This window comes from Lagopus leucura, unplaced genomic scaffold (genome assembly GCF_019238085.1).
Source record: "Lagopus leucura isolate 7727_CA_CO unplaced genomic scaffold, USGS_WTPT01 Super-Scaffold_100018, whole genome shotgun sequence".
NCBI lineage: Eukaryota > Metazoa > Chordata > Aves > Galliformes > Phasianidae > Lagopus > Lagopus leucura.
Genome location: NW_024962272.1, coordinates 865,293 through 889,566, shown reverse-complemented (window position 1 = coordinate 889,566; position 24,274 = coordinate 865,293). Strand labels below are relative to the sequence as shown.

The window sequence follows — 24,274 nt, the reverse complement described above, 5'->3', positions numbered from 1 at the left end:
AAAGGTCACTTGCAACCTAAACCATCCTGTGATTCTATAAAATTAAAACTCAAGTCAGTCATGACATCATTATCTTTGTTGTTACAGTCCACATACTACTGTGTATATCACAGAATTGTAGGGGTTAGGAGGCACCTCTTCTGGAGATCATCCAGCCCAGCCCACTCTATTAAAGCAGGTTCCTTACAATAGGTTACAGAGGAAAGCATCCAGTGGGCTTCAGACTATCTCCAGAGGAGACTCAATAGTCAATCTGGGCAGCCCATTCCAGTTCTCTGTAACCCTCAAGATAAAGAACCTCTTTCTCATATTTGTATGGAACCTCCTATGTTCCAGTTTTTATATTCTCTTCAGTGCCAAGTTCCAGAACTATCTACATCAAGTATTAACAAATTTTAGATTGTACTTTGTTTTACAGTTTTTCAGTGACTTTTGATAAATATACACACTATGACAAACACACAAAGAATAAGATGCTCTCCAAATATCTCTGCAAATGTTACCATTTCAGTAGCAATTGGCATCAGATTTCAAGCTAATGCTCTAATTGTTTTATTTTTTAATGAAAACATCAAACTCAATCCTACTGATGTCATTCATGACTGTGAATATTCTTAGAATTCACTGATTCATCATAGCTCTATCTTCTCTGAAAGGAAATTAACACAAGTTTCTGATTAGCAGTGGGGCTGTCTACCCCTTTTTAACTGACAGTCATATTCCACGTTAATAGTAAACTTTTATTTGCTAGTATAGACATTTTCTTTTCCCCTTGACCTTCCCCTGACTCTAGCACTACAATCACAAAAGTAGTTCCAAAGATCCTAAAACTCATGATTGTCTGATAAGGAAGCTATAACAAGATTTTCTAGTTACCTATGCAAGATGAAAATTGGATTCTATCTAGTAAGAGTGCCTTGCCTTCTAAAATGAGAATACATTACAGAGACAGAAATTGATCCAATAAATATTTTAATAGCTATGCACTGAGAGAACACAGGACTAAACATTATTAATGGACCATATTCTTGTAATGAGCAGTTCTAAGCCACTCTTTTCATTTTGTTTTCCCCAGCTTAGGTAATACCTGCAGTAAAAGTATCAGTTCTGCTTTTGTTTCCTCTCAGCATTCACAAAAGAAAATTAAAATGTTGATAGTGCAGAAAAAGTTTTTACATTTATTGTTACTTAACTTCACTAGCACTACCACTGAATTTCTTACAGGTGCATTTCACAGTTGCAAGAAACGATGTTTGAAAAAGTGACACCTTATTTTCCTCTAGTTTGAATCCTCATCTCTTCTTTAACATATATAAAAAGTTTTATCATGTCATTAAAAGATTTAATGCACTTGAAATACGTGTTTTTAACTGAATGAAGAAAAGCTGTGCTGGCATAAAAACTGATTATCACATTTCTTCAAGCTGTTTTAAGGAAAACAAATATCATATGACTTACCAGGGTAGCTAATAGATTGGTAAAACAGAATTTTAAACGGGTTGTCATTTAAGTGGATACATGTTTAGGGGTTTTACTAACTACCGTTTTTCTATTTATTCCCAGCTGTATAAACTACTACATATTGTATTTTTTAGGGTCTAACAATAGGCATTTTGGGTGCTTCAGAAGTGAAACTTCTTTCTGTCTGTACATCACAGTAAACCTTAAATGCTGTAAAAGAATAATTTCATTCTTGATTGTAATTTATTATTATCTTTCCCTTTTCTCTAACTGCCCATACAGACATATTTGAATAAATAATAAAATATTTAGAGGAAATCTCATTTTCTTTCTATTACGCACACTTAACTTGCCAGTTGTTTCCATGAACAAGGTTTTATACACATGCATGTTCTGTTTGCAAGGCCCTTTTCTTGAGTGTGTAAACCTCCAAGTTCATCTCTCGAAACTCAGTAACTTTTTACACTGAAATCTAGTATTCTGTACATTATGTTTCCTCTACAAAAGTGTCTTAAGAAAAACAGCACAGAAACAGGGTTTATTCTATACTTAATCTGTAACGCGTTAGATAACCAAACAACACGTAAAACTTACAGCTGTCCATGCTTCTGTTCTGCATCGAGAACACAACCATTCATTATGGATTTCATGAGAAGGAACACCATAGCAACCTAGAATGAGAGAGCTGATTTGATTAATATATTCTGTATGTCTAATCATGATGTCATACAATTCAACCATGTACAAACACCAGTAAATCATATACTGTGATCAAGGAAAGTTTTCCACTGTTAGGATTATTGCTGTTCTATAGTTTGTGTGTATGTGTGTGTGTGTGAATGCAGCCTCCCCAGACTTCCAAACTTTTAAAAAAAGAAGAGCTACAGCAGGGTATTTTTTTATTTTCTGTAACTTCAGTAGCAAATCATCAGTTCTCCCTGCAATAACAAGGTACAATCTGAATCAATGTACTGACATTCTACACAATTACACTGCATCTCCATTTAAGGACTTCTTAGATGTAAGCATTCAAGTCCTACTATATGTAGAAGATACTACAGAAAAATCATCCATTAATCAGTCACTTGAAATTAAGGATGTAAGGTGGAGGAAATTGCTGTATTAAATAATTAATAGAGATATAGTTAATAGAGATATTCACAAATCCTCAATTTTAAAAGGATTTCACCTTTACAACCTGTTAAGGAAACGCTAACATCACAGATGGGTTTAAAATATAAGGAGTAAACTTAAAGGCTTAGTGTTGAACAAAATATCAGAAGTCTCTGCACCCCATAGTTAAATGAAAATTGCAAAGCTAACTCTTCTTTAGTTTCAGAGCAACCATAAACAAATAACAGAACACTTAACATAGGGTAAAAAAAATGCAGCCAGTGATTTCAAGCATTAATTATGGAAAATGTTTTTCAAGTGCTTACTTAGACATAGCAGAAACTTACTTAACTATTACTTATCAATAAAACAAAATTTGAAATGGCACTGCTACCAACTGAAATAGTAATGTATTTACTTGCATGTACTCGTACACAACACTTCGCACAGGAAATAAGAAGACTTGTTCCATCCTCATCAATTAAGGCATTTGATGGAGAGTTTTCAGTGTTTTCTTCGCTATAAATAAAACACATCTCTGGAATAAGAGGTCTAGACTTCTCATTTTCAATCACTAGTTTTTCTTCTAAGTTTGATTCCTTGTAAGTAGAATTTTCTTCATCAAGATTTTCTGGCTGGAAATAAAATAAAATCACATTTAAGTAAAAAGAGGAGAGTCCTTCTTTCTGCTCTTTTTAATTATCGTCAAATGCCTTCTCCACACCCTGCTCCTCCATTAATAATGTAACAGTTTATAAGAAAACTAACTACTGCGGGTTATCTATCACAATCATTCTGTAGTTCCTTGACTATTCAAATAATAAAAAAGCACTCAGTCTGAAAATTAGCATTATTGCAACAGCGTTCAATGATACAGTACAATTGACTCCCACTAAGCCCTTTAGCTGGATCCAGTGCAAAAGGTCTTTTTTCCAGGTCCCAAACAAAGGGGTTTCCTGTTCAGTAGCTGCCGAATTAGTACTGTATCAGCGTTTTTAGCTGATGTTTGACACAAATTCCATAAGCCAATATCAAATTGTGTCCTGGATAAGAAGGTTTCTATGGAAATACTGTTCTTGAGAAGGCCCAAGTACTGTGAGATGATGCTTTTTCAGCACTGTAGGAAGGAGCTGTGGAAGCAGTTTTGATGAAAGGCATTTGACAATGGACATATAAGGAAGTAACTAAAAGATATAAACCTGTGTGGATTAATCACCTTCAAAAATGCAACTTTCTGTATGTGTAAGCACACATGCACTAACACCAATCCTAAATAAATCGCAAGCAGAAGGCATACACTGTCTGTAACAAAAGATAAATGCAGGTGGATCAAGCATCATCTCTAGTTTTAACAATATTGAGTTTATTTACTCCCCATACAGCCAAAATCAGTAACTTTAACTTCTTTCTAATGTAATAGCAATTTTTGGGAAATGCTGAAGCTGGGCAGTTATTTCACACTCCTCTCAGAAATGAAACTCTAAGGATCTTGCTCACCTTGTAGTATGGCATGAGAAGAGTGCAAATTGCACAGTAGGGCTCCTTTTTTGCACAACATGCATTGTATTCTTTTTCAACATTGAAATTAGGTGTTCTTGTCTGCCAAAGGTGGACAAGAGGCCTAGCCCATGTCTCTGTCTCTTGAACTTCCTCTTCAGTAAATGCAGCTTCAGGCAGTTCTTAAAGAAAAAAATCAGAACAAGAGGTAGAGGGCAGAAACGGTAACAAATTAAGTTCTGTTTGAACATCAGGAAACACTTCTTTAATGTGCAGGTGATGGAGCACTGGCACATACTGTCCAGAAAGGCTGTGGAGTCACCCTCCTTTCAGGTCCAATAGACACCTGGGCATGGTTCTGGGCACCCTGCTCTGGATGTCCCTGTTTAAGCAGGGGCTGGACCAGACAGACCCCCTCAAGATCCCTGTCAATCTCAACTAGTCTGTGATTCTATGAAAGCAAGCAATCGGACATATTCTTTTCCTGAAAGGGAGAGAAACAATACTGAATTTGTCATGTTCACTAATAGCGAGACAAAACAATGCTAAAGGAAGTCTGAGAGTGAATACAAATGCAGAAGTCTAAAGAAATTATGCATCAGGACAAGCACACAAAAAAGCACTTTGACATCACAAGCTGACTACTTTACAGAAAGTATTTCAGTAGCTCTTCAACTAAAAATTGTATTCATATCCTTATTCGTAACATTAAAAACTGTCTCAACTCTTCCAAATGTTGTGGATGTTGTAGAACATGGGTGACAACCTTTTACTTTGCCTGGGCTGCACTGGGTGAAGAAGAATTGTCTTGGGATGCCATCTTTGTTGTTGCTGAGTGATGGGTGCACCCCCAGGGCTGGCCGGGCTGCTCTATAGGAAAGAGCTGCTGCCATGATGGCAGGGTGTGAGGCTAATCACTAGCTGTGCGGAGCCATGGGTTGGACATGCCTGTTGCAGAAGTTCATTCATTCACAGTGTGCCTGGGGAAGACCTTAATTTTAAAATTCTAAAGTTGACTTTAAGAAGTTCAAAGCCTCTAGAGAAGATGGAGAATAAAATCAGATTGAACCCTGAAGAGAAAGAAATTATCCAATAGGTGTAATCTGAAAATGTAGTCATTTGTTCTCGAGAAAGATGCAGAAAAAGGAATTCTGAGAAAAGTAGAATCATAGAATCATAGAATCATAGAATCATAGAATCACTAAGGTTGGAAAAGACCTAAAAGATCACCCAGTCCAACCGTTCACCTATTCCCAATAGCTCCTACTAAACCATGTCCCTCAACACAACATCCAGTCTTTCCTTGAACACCCCCAGGGTCGGTGATTCCACCACCTCCCTGGGCAGTCCATTCCAGTGCCTGACCACCCTTTCTGAAAAGTAATACTTCCTCATGTCCAGCCTGAATCTCCCCTGCCGTAGCTTGAAACCATTCCCCGTGGTCCTATCACTAATGACACGAGAGAAGAGGCCGACCCCCAGCTCACTACAACCTCCCTTCAGGAAGTTATAGAGAGCAATGAGGTCTCCCCTGAGCCTCCTCTTCTCCAGGCTGAACAATCCCAGCTCCTTCAGCCGCTCCTCATATGGCCTGTGTTCCAGACCCCTCACCAGCTTTGTTGCCCTCCTTTGAACACGTTCCAGGGCCTCAATATCTTTCTTGCAGTGAGGGGCCCAAAACTGGACACAGTACTCGAGGTGCGGCCTCACGAGTGCTGAATATAGGGGAACAATCACCTCTCTGCTCCTGCTTGCAACACTGTTTCTGATGCAAGCCAGGATGCCATTGGCCTTCTTGGCCACCTGGGCACACTGTCGGCTCATGTTCAGCCGAGCATCAATCAATACCCCCAGGTCCATTTCCTCTACGCAGTCCTCCAGCCACACCGCCCCAAGCCTGTAGCGTCGCCTGGGGTTGTTGTGGCCGAAGTGCAGGACCCGGCATTTGGCCTTGTTGAAACTCATCCCATTGGCTCCAGCCCAGCTCTCCAGCCTGTCCAGATCCCTCTGGACAGAGGTAGACGTCATTATCCTCATTTCAACTGGTATGGAGCTAATTTTCCTTTCTGGAAAGCTGGCATAGTGCTGTGCTTTAGTTTTAGGAGAATAATATTGATAGCACTGATTTTTTAGTTACTGCAGAGCAGTGCTTACATACAGTTGAAGACTTTTCAGCTTTTGTGCTGAGGAGGCTAGGGTGCACAATAAGTTGGGGGGACAGAATCAGCAAAGCTAACTCAAACTTGTCAAAGGGGTATATTTAAGGAAAAAAAGTTTATTTCAGAAGAAAATTCCAAAAACAAAAATATGCTGTGAAGTATATTAAGCTGAATTATCATGTTCTTTCAGCCTATTACTGCCTTCATCCACTTTACAAAAAATCAGTAGCTTTACAGGTCTCCTGGTATGTCAAATTGTCACGAGTTGCTACAAAAGCATTATGAAGTTGATAGCACTTTTATCAGTACTGAATAAAAAATGGATTTAAAATATTGTATACAAGCAGTCCTAACATTTCCAAATATATATACATAATGAAAGTGAATTTTATTCCCTTTTATATTCCCTCTTCTCTCATGAGAACTAACGTAAATTCAATAAAAAATCACCAGTAATGAAGGTAGAAGGACAAAGACAAAATGTCTGCCAAAAAAACTGTCATCAAGTCAATATTCAGCAGCAGTTCTTTACTGCAGATAATATAGCTGTAAAACAATAGCGACAAGAAAACAGCTGAAAATAAGGAGGAGATAACATAAAACGCAGGCATCACTCTTCTAGTCTTCTGCATAGCTTTTGTTGCTGTTGTTGTTAAGGGTCTTATTAACCTAAAGAAAAATTTAAAAATTATCAATTATATTATTTCTCTTACTTGCATTTTTCCAGAACTGGCTTCAATTTTGCTGACTCTTTTTCCCTAAATTCATTTTTGACAGTATTTCTCCTATGAAGCTAATACTACCATTATTTTAAATGTTTTCACTATGTTTGTGTACTCACAGTGAAAGGATTTCATCAATCTAGGTAAAGAAAGCAAAAAGAACACGAAATTTGTTGAGAAGATTTGTAGCTTATGGCTTCTCTATCTCTTATCTACTTTGAATCTGATATCCTTTGATCCCATAGCTGTGGGAATAATAAACTCCCATCAACCCCAAGCTTGTGCAGGATCTGCCACTCCATCTGGATGCATGTAAGTCTATGGGCCCAATGCAGTACATTCCAGGATACTCCAAATGCCTGCTGATGTCATGACAGATTTTTCAGTTATTTTTCAACGGTCTCAGGAATCTGGAGAGGCCCCACTCAACTGGATGCTGGCAAACACCGTCTCAGTTTTCAAAGAAGATCCTGTTAAACACAGGTCTGACAGTCTCACGTCAGTGTCAATCAAAATTTTGGAGGAGATTACTGAAAGATTAATACTTGAATACTTGAATACTGAAAGATTAATACTCAAAAATACTTGAAATACAGCACATTCACTGATCATAGCCAACAAGAGTTCATGAGGCATAAGAGCTGCTTAATGAATTTATTTTACTTTTATAATAAGTTTTACTATTGTCTCTGACACTATCCTGGGCATAATATCTAGGATATAGCCAGACAAAAACATGATGTGTTGGCTGAACAACTGGCTGACAGGTCAAGCTTAAAGGGTTTTAGTAAACGAAGTTACATCAGGCTGGCAACCAATCACTAGAGGAGTTCTCAGGGTTCATCTTAAGGGTCAGTTTTCTTTAAAGCTTTTATAAATTATCTGGACAAGAGACTCAAATGCATTCTAAGAAAGCTTGCAGATGATACTAAATCAAGAGAAGTTGCTGCCTCCCTCAAGGGTGGACAGGTATTGCAAAGAGATCTTGAAGAGGGCTGGGCAATTTAACAAGTGCCAGATTCTGAGCCTGGGAACAGAATTCTGGGACAGGGAAACCTTCAGCATATGAACAGACTAGAAGATGAGACTGGCGGATGAGAGGCTGGAGACCAGCCTTGCAGAAAGAAATCTGGGAGTTGCAATCATTGCCAAGACAAGTTTGAGTCAGCAATGTGCTGTGGCAGCATAAGGGCCAACTGTGCCATGGGATGCGTGAAACCCAGCACTGCCATCCGGCGAAGGGAGCAATTGCCCTTCTCTGCTCTGCACTGGTGCTGTCTCACATCAAGCACTGCATGCAGTTTTGGGCACCACAACATGGGAAGTACATACAACTATCAGATAGCTTCGACAGGAGAGACGCAAACATGGTGAAGGGTCTAGAGGGCAAGGCATGCAAGGATCGGCAGAGGTCCCTGAGTTTGTTCAGCTCAAAGCAGAGGAGCTGAGGGGAGGCCTCACGGCAGGCTGCAGCTCCTCACAGCGAGCAGAGGGGCAGCGCTGAGCTCTGCTCTCTGGGACAGCAAGTGGGAGCAGCATGGAGCTGCTCTCAGAAACACAGTTTGAACTTCAGGTGGTCCTGTATGGAGCTTGAAGTTGGTTTTGATGATCCTTGTGAATCCCTTCCAACTCAGGACATTCTACGATTCTGTGACTGAACTACTCTTTGCTGAATGAATCTCCCATGGGCACAGAAGCCTTCACCCTGAACCTCAGCCTACTATGCTTCTTTTTAATCAAAACATGTCTTCTATCAATTCCACAATAATATTTCTTCATCTCTTACACATATTTTTTGCTTATCATTCCCTTTGGTAAGCTGCTGTATTGGTTCACTTCTGATGGAATCTGTATTTTTACCTTAATTACATATGATCTCCACTATTTCTGTTTTGCCCTTGTACAATTTTCACAAATCATTTGCAGACGGGGAGGGACAAGAACGCAACAGACAGGAAGAAATCTGATGGCACTCATCAAACATTTTGTTGCTTTCCAGAACTTTGTATTTTCAAACTTTGTACTTCATTCCAAATGAAGTGAAGGAAAAAACACCATACGCATACTGGACTGCACCTTTCACCATTCACCACCTCCAAAAAAAAAAAAAAAAAAATTACGCTTTTACTAAATTTTGCTCTTTGCATCATGTTCAGACTGTTTCCAGAAACAGTTCTTCATTACTTCCAAACTGTAACAACCGTAATTATTTCTTCAATTCCTTTGAGAGAGGACTGTCTTCCCAGTGCGCCTTACTACAGTCTCTTAGTCTATGAGGGCTGCTCTAAAAATAATGCCTCCTATTTCATAACATTGGCCTACAATATCAGAGGCAGATAGGGTGGCATGGCAATAAAGGCTGAACATTCCCACCAATATTCTGTTACATTTTGTTGCTGTATGACAAATGGCAGCAGAGGGGCAATTTGACAGAATGGTGTCTGATATGGAAGTGTGTATGAAGTAAAGGAGTGTCAATGAATTAATTATTCCATGCAGAAAAAACTGCACCCACTGACACACATCAGCGCTTACTAAACATTTAGGAAGATAAACCTATGGATGTTAAAACAATGAGGCAGAGGTGGTGCACTTCAGCATTGGCAAAGGCAACAGTGGGTCACCTCCACTGCTGCAGATTTTTACAAGCACAGCATGCAGGCTCCTGTTCACTGCTGGTGAAAATGCATAGATACTGGTGGTGAGTGTGTTGTATAATAGCGATCAGTAGCTGAGAATCTGCTCTATCAAAAAGCTTTGCATCTCTGTGCTCTTTGCATCTCCAGTAGTTTCCATGGAAATACATAGAAGGTGTTGTCCTCTCTTTCAGGGACTTCAGAAATATTATTTAGTCTCCTCAAAATCAACATTCCCACACTAAAATCATAAAATGTCAAATGAGATTGATATGATAAATAAAGTTACAGAGTACATGAATGTCATTACAAAACATGGCAACAATATTGCCTTCAATAACTTTATCACCACGTAGAATATGCAGTCCTACATGTAGATGTATTTTAGATAAACTGAACTTGGGAAGTTTCACTTTGGTTGTTTCTTTTGAACACAGACCAACAGCATTGATGGAAAGAATTCTAAAGTCAGTTTCTTTGCTGGTATAGGAGGAGTTAGCTTTCTTGTTTCCATAAAGTCGCACAAGTTACGTATTGTGAACAAAAAACTGACAGCCTAATTATGCAAAACAGGCAAGAAAATAAAAAATCAGTTCTCAAACCATTCCAAAGAAAGTCTTGAACATAAAAAATTACTTGATGTAACAAATACTACTGTCTCAGAATATTTTACAGATGTTCCTTTCTCATTCATGTGAAAATTCCTAAGTACTGTTTATGTACCCCAAAAATGTGGAAAATGTTTGTTTTTGAGAAATTATTTTGGTATTTGCTAAGTAGGATACAATTTCTCTTATTCTCTTTCATTACTTACCACATATTTGAAAAGCAATCTCTGACTTAGCCTAAAATAAACTTACTTTCCCAACTCACATTGATACGAGTGGATTGAAGGTGGTTCATGTAAATTCAGAATTTTTTTACTAGATACGTGCATTATAAGTACAAATGTGACCAGCATCAAATTATGCTCCTACGCAACTATATATATTAGTGCCATATACATACATATTAGTTTCCTTATACTCAAGACCTGCCAATACTGAAGTTTCTCCTCCAAAAGTCACATCTACTTTCCAAGGCCACTGTGTAATGTCTCATGAAGTACTGTAACAAGATTTTTCACTCAAAATCTTCCATATTTACACTGTTCTGCAAAAGTCCACACATTCTGTCAGCATGCTGCTAGAATTAGTTTCAACACCAGTCACTCATGCAACAATGCCAACCAGCAACATGCCATGATTCCATTATTTGGTCCAACATTGTAATACTTTGTCCTGCTTCTTTGAGCAGCTAGTAATAGCCCAAAGAGATAATCAGAAATACTCAGATCAGCCAATGCAGTCAGATAAAACACAGTGTATGTCTACACAGAGTATTTTCTTCATAAAAACATTTGCAGCACAGCTAAGGAATCTGGTTTGATTTTCACTTCTGTCATCACCTGGATGAAATCATAGAATCACAATCATAGAATCTTAGAATGGCCTGAGTTGAAAAGGACCACAATGATCATCTGGTTTCAACCCCCTGCTGTGTGCAGGGTCGCCAACCACCACATCAGGCTGCCCAGAGCCACATCCAGCCTGGCCTTGAATGCCTCCAGGGATAGGGCATCCACAACCTCCTTGGGCAACCTGTTCCAGTGTGTCACCACGCTCTGTGTGAAAAACTTCTTTCTAATATCTAACCTAAACCTCCCCTGCCTCAGTTTAAAACCATTCCCCCTTCTCTTATCACTGTCCTCATAAACAGTCATTCTCCCTCCTGTTTATGCATTCCTTTCAAATATGGGAACGCCACAATGAGGTCTCCCCAGAGCCTTCTATTCTCCAGGCTAAACGAGACCAGCTCCCTCAATGTTTCCTCATGGGAGAGGTGCTCCAGCCCTCTGATCATCTTAGTGGCCCTCCCCTGGACCCGTTCCAAGAACTCCACATCCTTCTTGTGCTGGGGAGCCCTGGCCTGGACGCAGAACTCCAGATGGGGCCTTAGAAGAGTTGAGTAGAGGGGCCTCCCCCTGCTGGCCATCCCTTTTTTAATGCAGCCCAGAACACAGTTGGTTCATGTCCAGCTTCTCGTCCACCAGGACACCCAAGTCGTTCTCCACAGGGCTGCTCCCAAGGACATCTTCCCCCACTCTGTATAAATACCTGCACCCTGCACTTGGCCTTGTTAAACCTCATTAGGTTTTCACGGGCCCTCTTCTCCAGCCTGCCCTGGATGGCTTTCCTTCCCTCCAATGTATCGACTGCACCGCTCAGCTTGGTGTCATCCACAAATGCTGAGGGTGCACTCGGTGCCATCGTCTTTGTCACTGATGAGGATGTTGAAGAGCACCGGTCCCATGACTGACCCATGAGGGACACCGCTTGTGACCAGCTTCCAATTATTGACCTCACAGCTCACCATACCTCGTGGTTCATTGGCACTAAGTCCTGAGTAGGATTGTACACACATGCGCATCAGAATTCCCTGGTTAGAAGTCAGAAGTGTCATTTGTTTTTATACTTACATTCCAAATCAAGAATTAATCAAGACAAAAATGAATATCGCATTCTTAATGCTCTTTGGTAAAGGACAGTCAACTTGCTCATATCCAATGGGATATATCTTGCTGTCAGAGGAAATAAAATGCAGGGGCTGCTTGCCATGGCAAGAAAATTCAATATACATTTGCAGATCAATTGACAACACTTTTCAAGAGAGTTAAAACATTCATGCATAGCACATAGGCACTTGAAAAATACTCAAAAAAAATCTTAAAAGTCTCTAGTTGATCTATCTATTCCTGTTGCTTGATCTCCATCTCAAAACATAACGCTCTATAAATAGTAATTATTCCCATAGCAACAAATATTTTATCAAAAAATCAAAATGTCATATCAGCTACAAAAACAGATGTCTCTTCAGCAGAATATGTTCTCACACTACCCTATATTTAAGTGGAAATGTTATGCTTCACCTGAAATGTAAGTGCAACTTACACTTCATTTTCCAAGGCAGTCAGCACCACTGCCACCATATTCTGCAGCAGTGCAGGAGATTGCCATGTAAGAGGCCATGTAAGTTAAGAAATGGATAGAGGCCATGTAAGTTAAGAGGTGGATAGATTGCAAATGGCTAGAAACAGCCACTACCAGGCTTTGAACTTGTGGGTTAAAATCAGGAACGAGACAAATAAAGAAAACCTTGTGTTTGGAGACTACTACAGGCTTCCTGATCAAGGGGAGCCTGCTGACAAAGAGCTATCACTTCAGTCACAACAGCCCTTGTATTCATAGGTTCTCATCCAGATGGGGAATTTCAACCACCCAGACATCTTAGGAATAAATTCTTTACTTAGAGGGTGGTGAGGTACTAGAACAGGTTGCCCTGAGAAACTGTGGATGCCACATCGCTGAAGGCACTCAAGGTCAGGTTGAATGGGGCTTCTGGTAGCCTCATCTAATTGGCAGCCCTTCCCATGACGGTGAGATTAGTCCATTCCAACCTAAGCCATTCTATGAACTTATATGAGTTCAGAGTTCCTTAACAATGCAACAGAACTGCAATCATCCAATTCACCAGCCTGCACTTAAGTTCTTTCTTTCTCTGAGACTAATTAATCTCATAAGATCCTCTAAAGTAAGACACCAAGCTCAGGGGCTGACTACATGGGTATGTATATGTTCAAGAAGGAAAACCATGCAAAGAAATGCAAAATGCACTTTCTCAGGATGTATTAAAATTTCTTAACTATGTAGTAGAAGATTTCCTTACTTGAACTGCAAAACTGAAATTTCTCTGAAAGGCACCACTTGACACCTTTATTATCTGAAATTTTACATGCTGGAGGAACTATACAGGATAAAAACTAAATAACCTAGACTAAAATAAACCGTTTTTACATTAAAAAAGACTGCCTTAGGAACACTTAGCAGCACATCAACATTCAATTAAATTTTTTAAAGATTCTGAAAAGACGTTGTATAACAAAGAAAAACTAACACTGGTAGAGGAATCATTGAAAATATCTATGTGTGTGTGACCTCAGAAAGTCATTGCTACAGCGGATCAGTCCTGAGTGAGACAAAAGAGATAGCTGAGAGCTTACACGCGAGTTTTAACGAAAGGACAGATGAAGGTGATACTGTAATGGGGTGTGTCTGCTACCTAACTAGGTGGAGTAAGTGCTTTAGGCCCTCTAAAGATAGACAGCTTGTCCACTGTCTGTTCCTCATGGGGCACTTCAACCGCCTTTATCTTCTGGAGGGACAACACAGCAGAACGTAAGCAATCAAGAAAGTTTCTGGAGCATATGAACAACATCCTTCTCCAGGTCCCAGGTGAGTAAATGATGGGCAGTGTTCTGCTGGACCTCATATTAGAATCACAGGTAAGAACAAGACAGGCAGTCAACAACAATGAGGGACTTGCTGGGAATACAAAGGTCTAAGACAGCTCTGGCTGCAGTGACCAGAAAATGGTTCAAGATCCTGAGATCTTGAGGGAGAAGGGTGAAAAGCAAAGTCACAAGTTTGGACACTGTGGCAACTTATACGATTTTCTTGGAAGTCCTACAAGATGAGATCCTGTGTGAAAAGTTGGAATGATTTTCTGGCTCAAAGCTTGTTTAGTAGCATTGATCTGAGCATTACCTGCTTGGCAAGCTTTTGGAGTGATCACAGTAGTAGGAGAAATATGTGGTCTGGACAACCAAGATAAACCATTTTGGTTGTTGCTCCTTTAGGGTGTTCAAGCTGACTTGCTGGGTTCGTCTCAGAGGAGTGGACCACCATGTAGTCAATGCACATACCTAGCAGCCCACTGTGTGACAATGTCATGATCAGCTGCCAATTACCCAAGTGGAGGAGCATGTACTACAGACATTCTGTTGCCCCTGACAAATATAACATTAACAATTAAGTTAAGGAGCACTTTGGCAAAGTGGACAAAGATTTAGTCTACATGTAAGCCCTTACAGATCTACCTGTGAGGAGTGAGGGATCTGAAACATGTCACTAGAAGGTCATTCTTGATAATCCTATAGAGCATGGTGATTCTGAGAAGTGCTTCAAGACTGAATAAAGGTAGATGTCAGTCTTATCTTCAAGAATGGCAAGATGGAGAGCACAAGAAACTACAAGCTGGTCATCATGGGATCACCAAGGGGAAGTCATGTCGGCTGACTAGATTAACCTTTACAATGAAATGAGTGGTGTAGTAGATCATGAGAGAACAGAAGATACTGTCTACGTGGACTGCAGTAAAGTCTTTGACATCATGATCCTTGTAGTGTACATTAACATAAACTCCAATCTCAAACCAGCCACTGCTTTTAAGACTGTAGATAAAACTTCAATATGTATAATGCATGTGTAACGCATATGACGATATTCTGTATATCTAAAAAGACATTAAGCAACCAAGTCTCCTTTCTGACTAACAAACACTTGCAGTCTCTCCTGAAATATTCTTTACAGTGGAGGCATATATACATACATATTTTGTATGTATATCAAGGCAGTGTTCTTCTGCTTTACATGATAATACTCTGCGCACTGTGATCCATTCAAAAATAAAATAAAATAAAATAAAATAACAACAAAATAACAACTAAAATGGAAAAAGTCTCAGAAAAAAAATCTAGGGAGTGACTGCCCACATCTGTTACAAAGGGAGCTGAATTTATCACATGAAGAAAATCACAGAATCACAGAATTGCAGGGGCTGGAACGGATCTCTAGAGATCAACGAGTTCAGCCCCTGTGCAAAGCAGGCCCCCTGTAGCAGGTTGCGCAGATAGGCATCCAGTTGGGTCTTGAGTATCCCCAGAGAAAGAGAAGTTGGTCCTTGTTTTAAATAAACAGCTGTATCAGTTGGGTGGATCATCTGGTTGTGTAAATGTCTCTTCCAAAGCAGATCAGAAGAGTGTGAAAGTTTTGTTAAACCAGTCAGAGCAGAACACAGGAACTATGTATGTGGCTCAGTCCAACATGCAGCACAAAAATGGAACAAGGAAATTTCAGTTGGAAAGAAATGGAGAATGAATTTTGAAGACAGCAACAGGGTTGAGATGACTTCAACCCATGCATCACTTCCTGGCAGCTGGAGACAATTCAGCATCTTGATAGTGAGTGTACAGAGACCAGAAATTGGAACCATAGCTCTGTTGTGATCCAATTGTATATTTTAATTGCTAAATTATGGTTGTACTGCGATTTCAGTAAACTGCTGTAATCCCTCTGCTAATTTTAAATCCTAGGTAACATAAACTATTTTCCAGAACCTGGTCAGAGACTAACAGACTCAGACACAGACACAAAAATTGAATTCTGCTGTACTGGTATTGTGCACTGCATGCACATATAAAAAGACTGAGTGAGCTTGGCTAGAGTGAGCATATGTTTGGAATTACAGAATTGTTCACGTTGGAAAAAACCTTCAAGATCATCAAGTCCAACCACAACCTAACCATACTACCTGAACTCCAACATCCCTCCATTAAATCATGTTCCTGAGCACCACATCCAAACGGTTTTTGAACACACCCAGGAATGGTGACTCAACCACCTCCCCGAGGAGCCTATTCCAGTGCTTAACAACCATTTCGGTAAAGAAGTTCTTCCTGATATCCAACCTAAATCTTCCCTGGCACAACTTGAGGCCATCTCCTCTTGTCCTGTCACCTGTCACCAGTGAGAAGAAACCAACCCCACTCTCACTGCAATCACCTTTCAGGTATTTGAAGAGAGAAATAAGATCTCCCCTCAGCCTGCTATTCCCCAGACTAAACAGCTCCAGATCCTTCAATCTCTCTTCATAAGGCACATTCTCCAAGCCCTTCACAAGCATTATTGCTCTTCTTTGGACCTGCTCCAGCACCTCAATGTCCTTTCTGTACTGAGACACCCAAAACTGAACACAGTATTCAAAGTGGGGCCTCACCACAGTGCTGAGTAAAGGAGCAGGATTACTTCCTTAGTCCTGCTCACCACACCATTCCTGATACAAGCCAGGATACCACTGGCCTTCTTGGTCACCTGGGCACACTGTTGGCTCATATTCAGCTGACTGTTCAACAGAACACCAAGGTCCCTTTCCAGTGGCAGTTTTCCAGCCACTCCTCCCCAAGCCCGTAGGGTTGAATGGGGTTGCTGTGACCAAAATACAGGACTCGACACTCGACCATATTGAAACTCATACAGTTTACCTTGGCCCATCGATCCAGTCTATTCAGATATCTCTGTAGTGCCTTTCTCCCCTCAGGCAGATCAATACTCCCTCCCAGCTTGGTGGGAGAGAGTGTTAAATCCCTTTCCTGAATACACTCTGACAGTGTATTTTACTTTGATTCCAAAACCTCACCAATATATTGTTAGACATACCACTGATTTTGGTATGCTTTGATAGTAAGCCTGTGGAGTGGTCTTCACACTGTAAGAGTGACACGTCTGCCCATCATCTCTTTTCAATGGGATGTTTAAGTCTGTTGATAGGCGCAATAGTATTTTTAAACATAAAATAATGTCTGTTTATTTAAAATTCTACTATACTTCTGTCTGTGACTGCTTCACACATGCATGTAGAGTTCTACAGTGTATTAATACCAGCCCCTAAGAAGTGGTAACGGGATAATGTAAGGCAGGGTATTCCCATATATTTGAGTACCTTGTCACTGCCATCCCTAGCAGTAGTCAGAGATTCTGATTTTTCATAACTACCATGACATTTTTTACTTCGCCGTAACTGTAATGATTTGTTGTCATAATGAGTTTAAGCTAACGAGGTAATAGGAAAAGTAGCCTTTTTTCCCAAAGAGAATCAGAAACACTTAATGAGCCAATGAGTGACTTTAAATAGGTACATAACAGCTGTTATAAAATGTACCATATCAAATAATAATTCAGCCACACTAGTACTGACACTAGAAAATACTCAGCAATGCCCAACTTCATAGTAATTCCCACTGCCACATTTGTACCAGAGAAGAATATTAACAAAGGATCAGTTAATCTCTATAATATAATTTAGGATGTACTGGTTTTCATTTATGTAAATATTTATATATACCTGTATCCCTCTGTATCTTTAAGAACAGGGAAACATTTAACAAAATACCTAGACAAAATGAAACCTTAGTCCAGAATGGGTTTTGATACAAAGACAACTCCTTCTAAAACAAAGTACACACAAATAGTTGCCTTCCAAATGAGTAAGTGAATGAAATGAATGTTTTCACAAATGTTATTGGTTTAATAGTTCATGCCAAACTTGTTCCAACACTCAAGACCACTGCTTCGAACGATTTTTGCTTACTAAGTTAAACTCAAATTCTCAGATGGAAAACATTTGGGCCATTTGCAGAATGGATTGTTGGCAGTATTTGCTGATTTAACCCAGCAGATGTGAAAAGCCATAGACGCTAATACAGTACAATTTGCTTTTGCCAGTCTCAACAATGATTTTGCTGCTTGGGGTTATGTTCCACTGATGATTCCTGGCTTTGTAGAGCAACATTCTCTGCTATGAAGAGCATAGCAGCATCTGTTATTTTTCAGGTAGTTGAACATAATCTCAGCCCTGGGAGGCATTATATATAGTTTGAAGTGTCCTGCAGGAACTAATAAAAAAAAAAAAAAAAGTCGGTCAGGGAAATAGACTTGGAACTTCGAACTTCACTGCTCCTGCAGTATATCAGCAAACCCAATTTCAGAAATCTTTTTTTATTTTAGTAATGAAAGTCTAGCTTTCATAGCAAATGAAAATACAAATATTTAAATTTCTTGTCACTGTACTCTAAAATGGATACACATTTTTAGTTAGTCTAATGGCTGAATTATTAATGAAGGCCTCAGTTCTCATAAAAATTATATGTGAGGACAACCATACTGAATCAGAGGCTAAGTCTAATGGCTTCCTGATTATACAAAGACTGCCGTTCAAAAGACAGTAACAGGATGCTTTTTTAAAAAAGTAAAGTATCAAAAAAACTGCAATATATCAGTTGTGGCAGATATCAAAATGTTTTGAAAAGGTCACAGAAACTGAGAGTTCAAAAAAAAATTTAAAGGCTAAGATAAATGACATACTTAGGTACTCAGATACTCCAATTTTTCTGAGGCATATTATTAGAGTCCCATAATGAAATCTGCAATTGTTTTGTGATTAAACTACGTATAACAATTGCTACACTTTGCTAAGTATGCTTGTATTGTGAATGTGTAGTAGTGTCCTGGTTTTGGAGGGAATAGAGTTAATGTTTTTTATGGTGGCTGGTACAGTTCTGTGTTTTGGATTTAGGATAAGAATAAAGTTGCTAATACGCTGATGTTTCAGTAGTTGCAGAGCAGTGCTAACACAGAGCTGAGGAATTTTCAGCTTTCGTACTGTCCTCACAGTAAGGAGCTAGGGATGCACAAGAAGTTGGGAGGGGACACAGACAGAACAGCTGGCCCAAACTGGCCAAAAGGTGCATTCCATGCTATATGGCATCATGCCGAGTAATAAAAGTGGGAGATTTGCTCGGGGAAGAGATGTGGTTGCTGGGGGCCTGGCTAGGCATCTGTCTGCAGGCGGTGAGCAATTGCATCGTGCATCATTTTATTTTTTTGCTAGTATTAGTTTTTTTCCTTTTTTCTTTCTCACACATTTACCTTTTTCAATTCTCTTCATCACCTCACTGTGGGGGGAGTGAGCAAACGGCTGTGTGGTGCTTTACTGCCTGCTGGGTTAAACCGCTACATATACAATTGCTACACTCTGTTAAAAGCAATTTGTACTTGCACTGTGATTTAAGTGCACTGCTGTATCACTCTGCTAAATCAAAATCCCATGTAACTTCAACTATTCAAATAAGAAAATTTTGCATTATGACTGAAACACTCCACGTATGGAATATTTCAAAGAACCTGGTCAGCATGTATTAGACATTAGCTAGCTTTTTTTTGCCGAAGTTGTCATTACACTCCCTTGGAAATATCTTCCAAGGGAGTGTAATGACAACTTCGGCAAAAAAAAGGTTTTCTGACTTGGTATTAGTTGCAAATAAGAACGTAGTCAAGAAAGCCTATATTGTAATTAAGAACAGGCAGCAATAAGAGTGGCTGCAGGCAGGACCACTATCATTTAAAAGAGCAACAGATTACTACAAATACTAGAAAAGGCTAGCAAAGTGTAAGCACTAACTTTGAAAAGGAGGGATAGAAAAACTATAACCAAGAGTTTTTTAGACAGAAAAGCAACTCACTGGTTTTATTGATATTTAGGATGAATTTGAAAAATGTAAATGTTCCAGAAATTTGAAGAAAAGGAATAAGAGCTACGCTTGGCTGGCTGTTGGTGAGTTATTTGTGAATAGAAGTCAGAAGAGAAAAGAGCACATAATATGCTAGAACAAGGAAAAAAAAAACAGAAAAGGTGACAGCTCATTAGCAATAAACACAGAAAATCAAAATAATTTCTTAGACTCAAAACCGTAAATAATAGTACATGATGTTCATATGCAAAGGGATGATGTACTACCATCTACTGAAACAGATTCAAAGTAATTGCCACCATTTATACCACGAACACTGGATGATCAGGAGATATCTGGTTTAAAATTGATCCTCCTAAGAGCGACAGTTCTGATGACTAGCAAGAAGAAAATATTATGAAAGTATTTCCTCCCATGGCAAAAGACAATCAAAGATAAGCAACAGGCCTGAATCAGTTGCAACCCATATATTTCTCCCTGAAGACTGGAGACATTCAGCATCATATTGTTCAGTCAACATATTATTTAATAGTAATAAAATTCACACTTGTATTGTGACTGAACTGTACACTGCAAGTGCTGCACTCTCCTAAACATAATTTGCACTTACACTGTCACTTAAGTACATATTATATCACTCTAGTAAATAAAAATCCTATATAGCTTCAACTGATTTCAAATAAGTAAATTTTCTATTCTGTACTACATTCTCCACACGTTAAACTTCTAAGAGGACCTAATCAGACTATGCTGAAACACAATCTTTTCTCTACCAAATGGTTAAATTGCTAAAACCTGATTTATATTACTGTGTTCTTGAAACTAAGCAACTTAGAGAAAACTCTGAAGATTCATACTGTAAATAATCAGTTTATATCTACATAATCTGTAAAACACTCTTACATGATTAAACATTTTCATCTAAAAAAAACCCAAACAAATAAACAAAAAAAACCCTGCAATTTTATTTGGATTCCTTGTTGTTGAAAAAACTAACTTCTTTCATTCAAATAGTGGACTGTGGAAGTACCTGTTAAGTGTAAGGGGTAAAAATCAATCTTACCTCCCTCGTTCCCAAAATAGCTTAATTTCTTGCTGAACATAGAATACAGAATTCAGCTGTAATAGCTAAGGCTCATATTCTCAAAGATATCTACTAATTCTGGCTACCAAAGTTGAAACACATTTTCACTGATAGTAAAATACCAAGTGACTCCACAAATAAACAGACACATCTGAAAAGCAAGCTAAGAAGGTGACTCACTGCTCAAGAAACCATATATAAGTAACTAGTTGGCAGGAAGAACTGTCAACACAAAATATAAATAGCATAGTTGAGTTCAAATTTCCATTTTCATATCTAATGTACATTACTGCAATTCCAGTAATTTCGTATGTCTTTACACTGTGCAAGTTTAAAGACAAGCCATTCTATTTGCAATTTAGTTCAAAGATACATGTCATCAAAATCGAAACAGAAGCAAAGGAAAACCTGCTGGAATTTACTGCATAGCCTATCAGCAAAAGAAAAATGTAGCTGGCAGTGTAAAATCAGTAAATGAATAAACTACAAACTGAAGACTGGCTGATATCTTGCTCTTTTAAAAAGCTTAATTCACACTATAAAAGACCTACTACCAACTACTTTCTCCATCCCATTCCATTATGTAATTTTTTTAATAATTTTTTAATGAACAAAATTTTTCATTTCTATTCCAGTTCAGTTTGCTTGTGAACACTACTTATAGCCAGAAGCTGTGATCATTGGATAAAATTAAAGTGAAATTTTTAGAAACTGTACTTCAGATACCACTACTGACCTCTTTCCAGTACCTGAATAGAGCTTATCAACAGGTGGTAGACTGACTTTTTTGCATGGTGTACAAAACAAGGGGAATGGCTTTAGACAAAAAAAAAAAGGCCATAGGAGGACATCACAGAGGATGGTGAGGCATTAGCAAAGTCTGCCCAGAGAAGCTGTGGATGCCACATCACTGGAGGCATTCAAAGCAGGGTTGGTTGGGACCCTAGGCAGCCTGACCTGGTGAATGGAAACTCCCATGGCATGGGATTTGGAAAAGGATGGGCTTGGGGTCCCTTCCAAGCAAGGATTCTACAGCTATGCAATCCAAACACAAGCTTGTTGATGCAGTAATGATATTCCATACTGCCATGGTTTCATGATTTTTGGTTTTCGGTATTCCACATCATAACATCATGTGGGGCACTGGGAGTTTAACTGTTAGTGCTCAAGTTCCGGGAATCTGTCCAGAAGAGAATAAGAACTACATTCCCCAGGGGACTCTGCGGTCACAGAGAGGAGACAGAACTCCTGGCAAGGTCACCTGATGTGCTCTTTTTTGTCTGCTCCTCTTCGTCGGCTCTCCTCCCATCTCCCTGCTGCTCAACTGGAGTGCGCATCTCACCTCAGTGTTATGGTGAGGCCTATCCACCTTTTGGACATTCTCTCTCTCATTATATTTGATTTATTAGCTTCAATCCTGATTATATTGTATTATAGTGTACTATCTTGCATTCTGATACTATATTAAGTAAATTAGTTTGTCTCTCCTTAGATCATTGCTGCTGTTTTAATTATTTTGGGGTCCCCTGTTCCCTTTTTTCCAGAGGTGTGGATTTTGCGAAATCCCTCCGCCCCACTGGTCACAGAACTGGGCCGAACCAGCCCATAAAACATTGACAGTCTTGGAGAAGAATGCGGGCAACGGCTGCTTTTTAGCTCTTTAGAACAAATCTCTTTGCTCTCGGAAAGCTTCGCTGGGAAAGTTTATCTTTTCCACAGGTGCTCACTGAACACTTGGCCTTGAAAGTCCAGGCAGACTGCCAATACTGTGGGATATTTGTAAACTTTGAGCACTGCTATCTTGCTTCTGTAAAGAGAAAAAAAAAAAAGATTCTGCTTTCTCTTTTAAACCTGTTTGCCAGGAGCTGCTAATTTCACAGAACTTGGAATTTTTAAACAGGCTCCCAGTCTCTCCTGTGAATCCTTTATGCAGTTTTTGAATGCTTACCTGATTGCATTGTTAATCTCCCTGAATTTACTGTTCATCATTTCAGTCAGTTTCTGTATTTATCATATTTTGAGGAAGCCTTCCCCAAAACCAGAGGATACTGAGTGGCAGAGAGTGTGGAGAGGCTTGGAAGAGACTTTAGAGAGATGGCACCACAACTGATGTCAGTTGCCTCTGTAAGAGGATGGAAAATGAAACGAATCTCGACTCAGCTAGAACAGAAGAAAGAGGAGGAAAGAGGTCCAGAGGAGTGGCTCCAAGGTCTAGGAGAAGCACCCCTGAGTCCAGGGGAGGGGCCCTCAGTAAGACCACGGTCACCAACGCCTATGAGGGCAGGAAGTCCTGAAAGAGTAAGAGGTGAGCAAGATATCATTACCATTGATTGATCTCTGAAAATAATGAAATTAATGAAATTCGAAGACTAAGAAAAAACTTCTCACGTCACCCAAGTGAGCCTATTGCCACTTGGTTACTTCGATGCTGGGACAATGGGGCCAACAGTGTGTGGCTAGACGGTAGACAGGGATTCAGTCATTGACAGAGGCATTAGTACATGCCAGAACCAGGCCTTCACCCTCTGGAAGAGGATGCTGTTAGCTGTAAAAGAAAGATACCCCTTCAAAGACGATCTGATGCCTGAGAAAAAGAAATGGACTGATATAGAAAAAGGCATCCATCATTTGAGAGAATATGCTGTGGTGGAAATGCTACATAGCTCCAATTTCATTCCTGATGAGCCAGACCAAGAGCATGATCCTGAAAGAGTCAGGTGTACACCAAACATGTGGCGTACATTCACAAGACTGCACCAGAGAGGTACGCCAGTACATTTGCAGCAATGTATGGCAGAGGGGAAAGAAGACCCCTTATAAGTGAACTTACTAATAAGCTTCAAGACTTTGAGTTACATTTAAGCCCTCTACAAGCTTGTGTTTCAGCCATTATAAAAGTAGCTGAAAAGCTGAACAGAATGGAGAGCAAACAAGAAGATAGAACAGATAAACTGTCAACTGTGCCTAATGCTGATGGATGCAGTGGTAACTGTGGATATATCCAATGGAGACCAGAATTCCCAAAACAGCCTACTGGAGGGGCTGATCAACTTGGTTTCCTCCCAGCCCGTGTCATCCAGCATCTCAGCTATCAAAAGAAGACATCCTCCTGCTCGAGCAAGTGACAACAGTAAGGCTACGTCACATTTTGCCTTGTGGCATTACCTACGTGACCATGGAGAAGATATGAAGACATGGCATAAGCAACCTACTCCTGCACTTCAAGCACAGGTAAAAGAATTACAAGGCAAATCAACCACTAAGGTGAACCTCTCCAAAAAAGGAAATTGCTCCAGTTGCTGCAGACAACGGAGGTAACAAATAGAGGGGCCCTGCCCCCAGCCAGGGGAAGGGAAGGG

The 24,274-nt window shown here is 39.6% G+C and overlaps 1 protein-coding gene across 2 annotated transcripts in view; it reads right to left on the bottom strand.

The window, feature by feature from the left end:
* Nucleotides 1-24,274, bottom strand: part of KDM4C (lysine demethylase 4C) — a 301,610-nt gene that overhangs the window by 97,488 nt on the left and 179,848 nt on the right. For both annotated transcript variants that reach the window (XM_042877489.1, XM_042877490.1), the window contains exons 13-15: nucleotides 4,072-4,253; nucleotides 2,993-3,209; nucleotides 2,056-2,132 (exon numbers count right to left, since the gene is read on the bottom strand). In XM_042877489.1, the coding sequence (XP_042733423.1) occupies nucleotides 2,056-2,132; nucleotides 2,993-3,209; nucleotides 4,072-4,253 (476 nt within the window). The remainder of the gene's footprint in view (nucleotides 1-2,055; nucleotides 2,133-2,992; nucleotides 3,210-4,071; nucleotides 4,254-24,274) is intronic.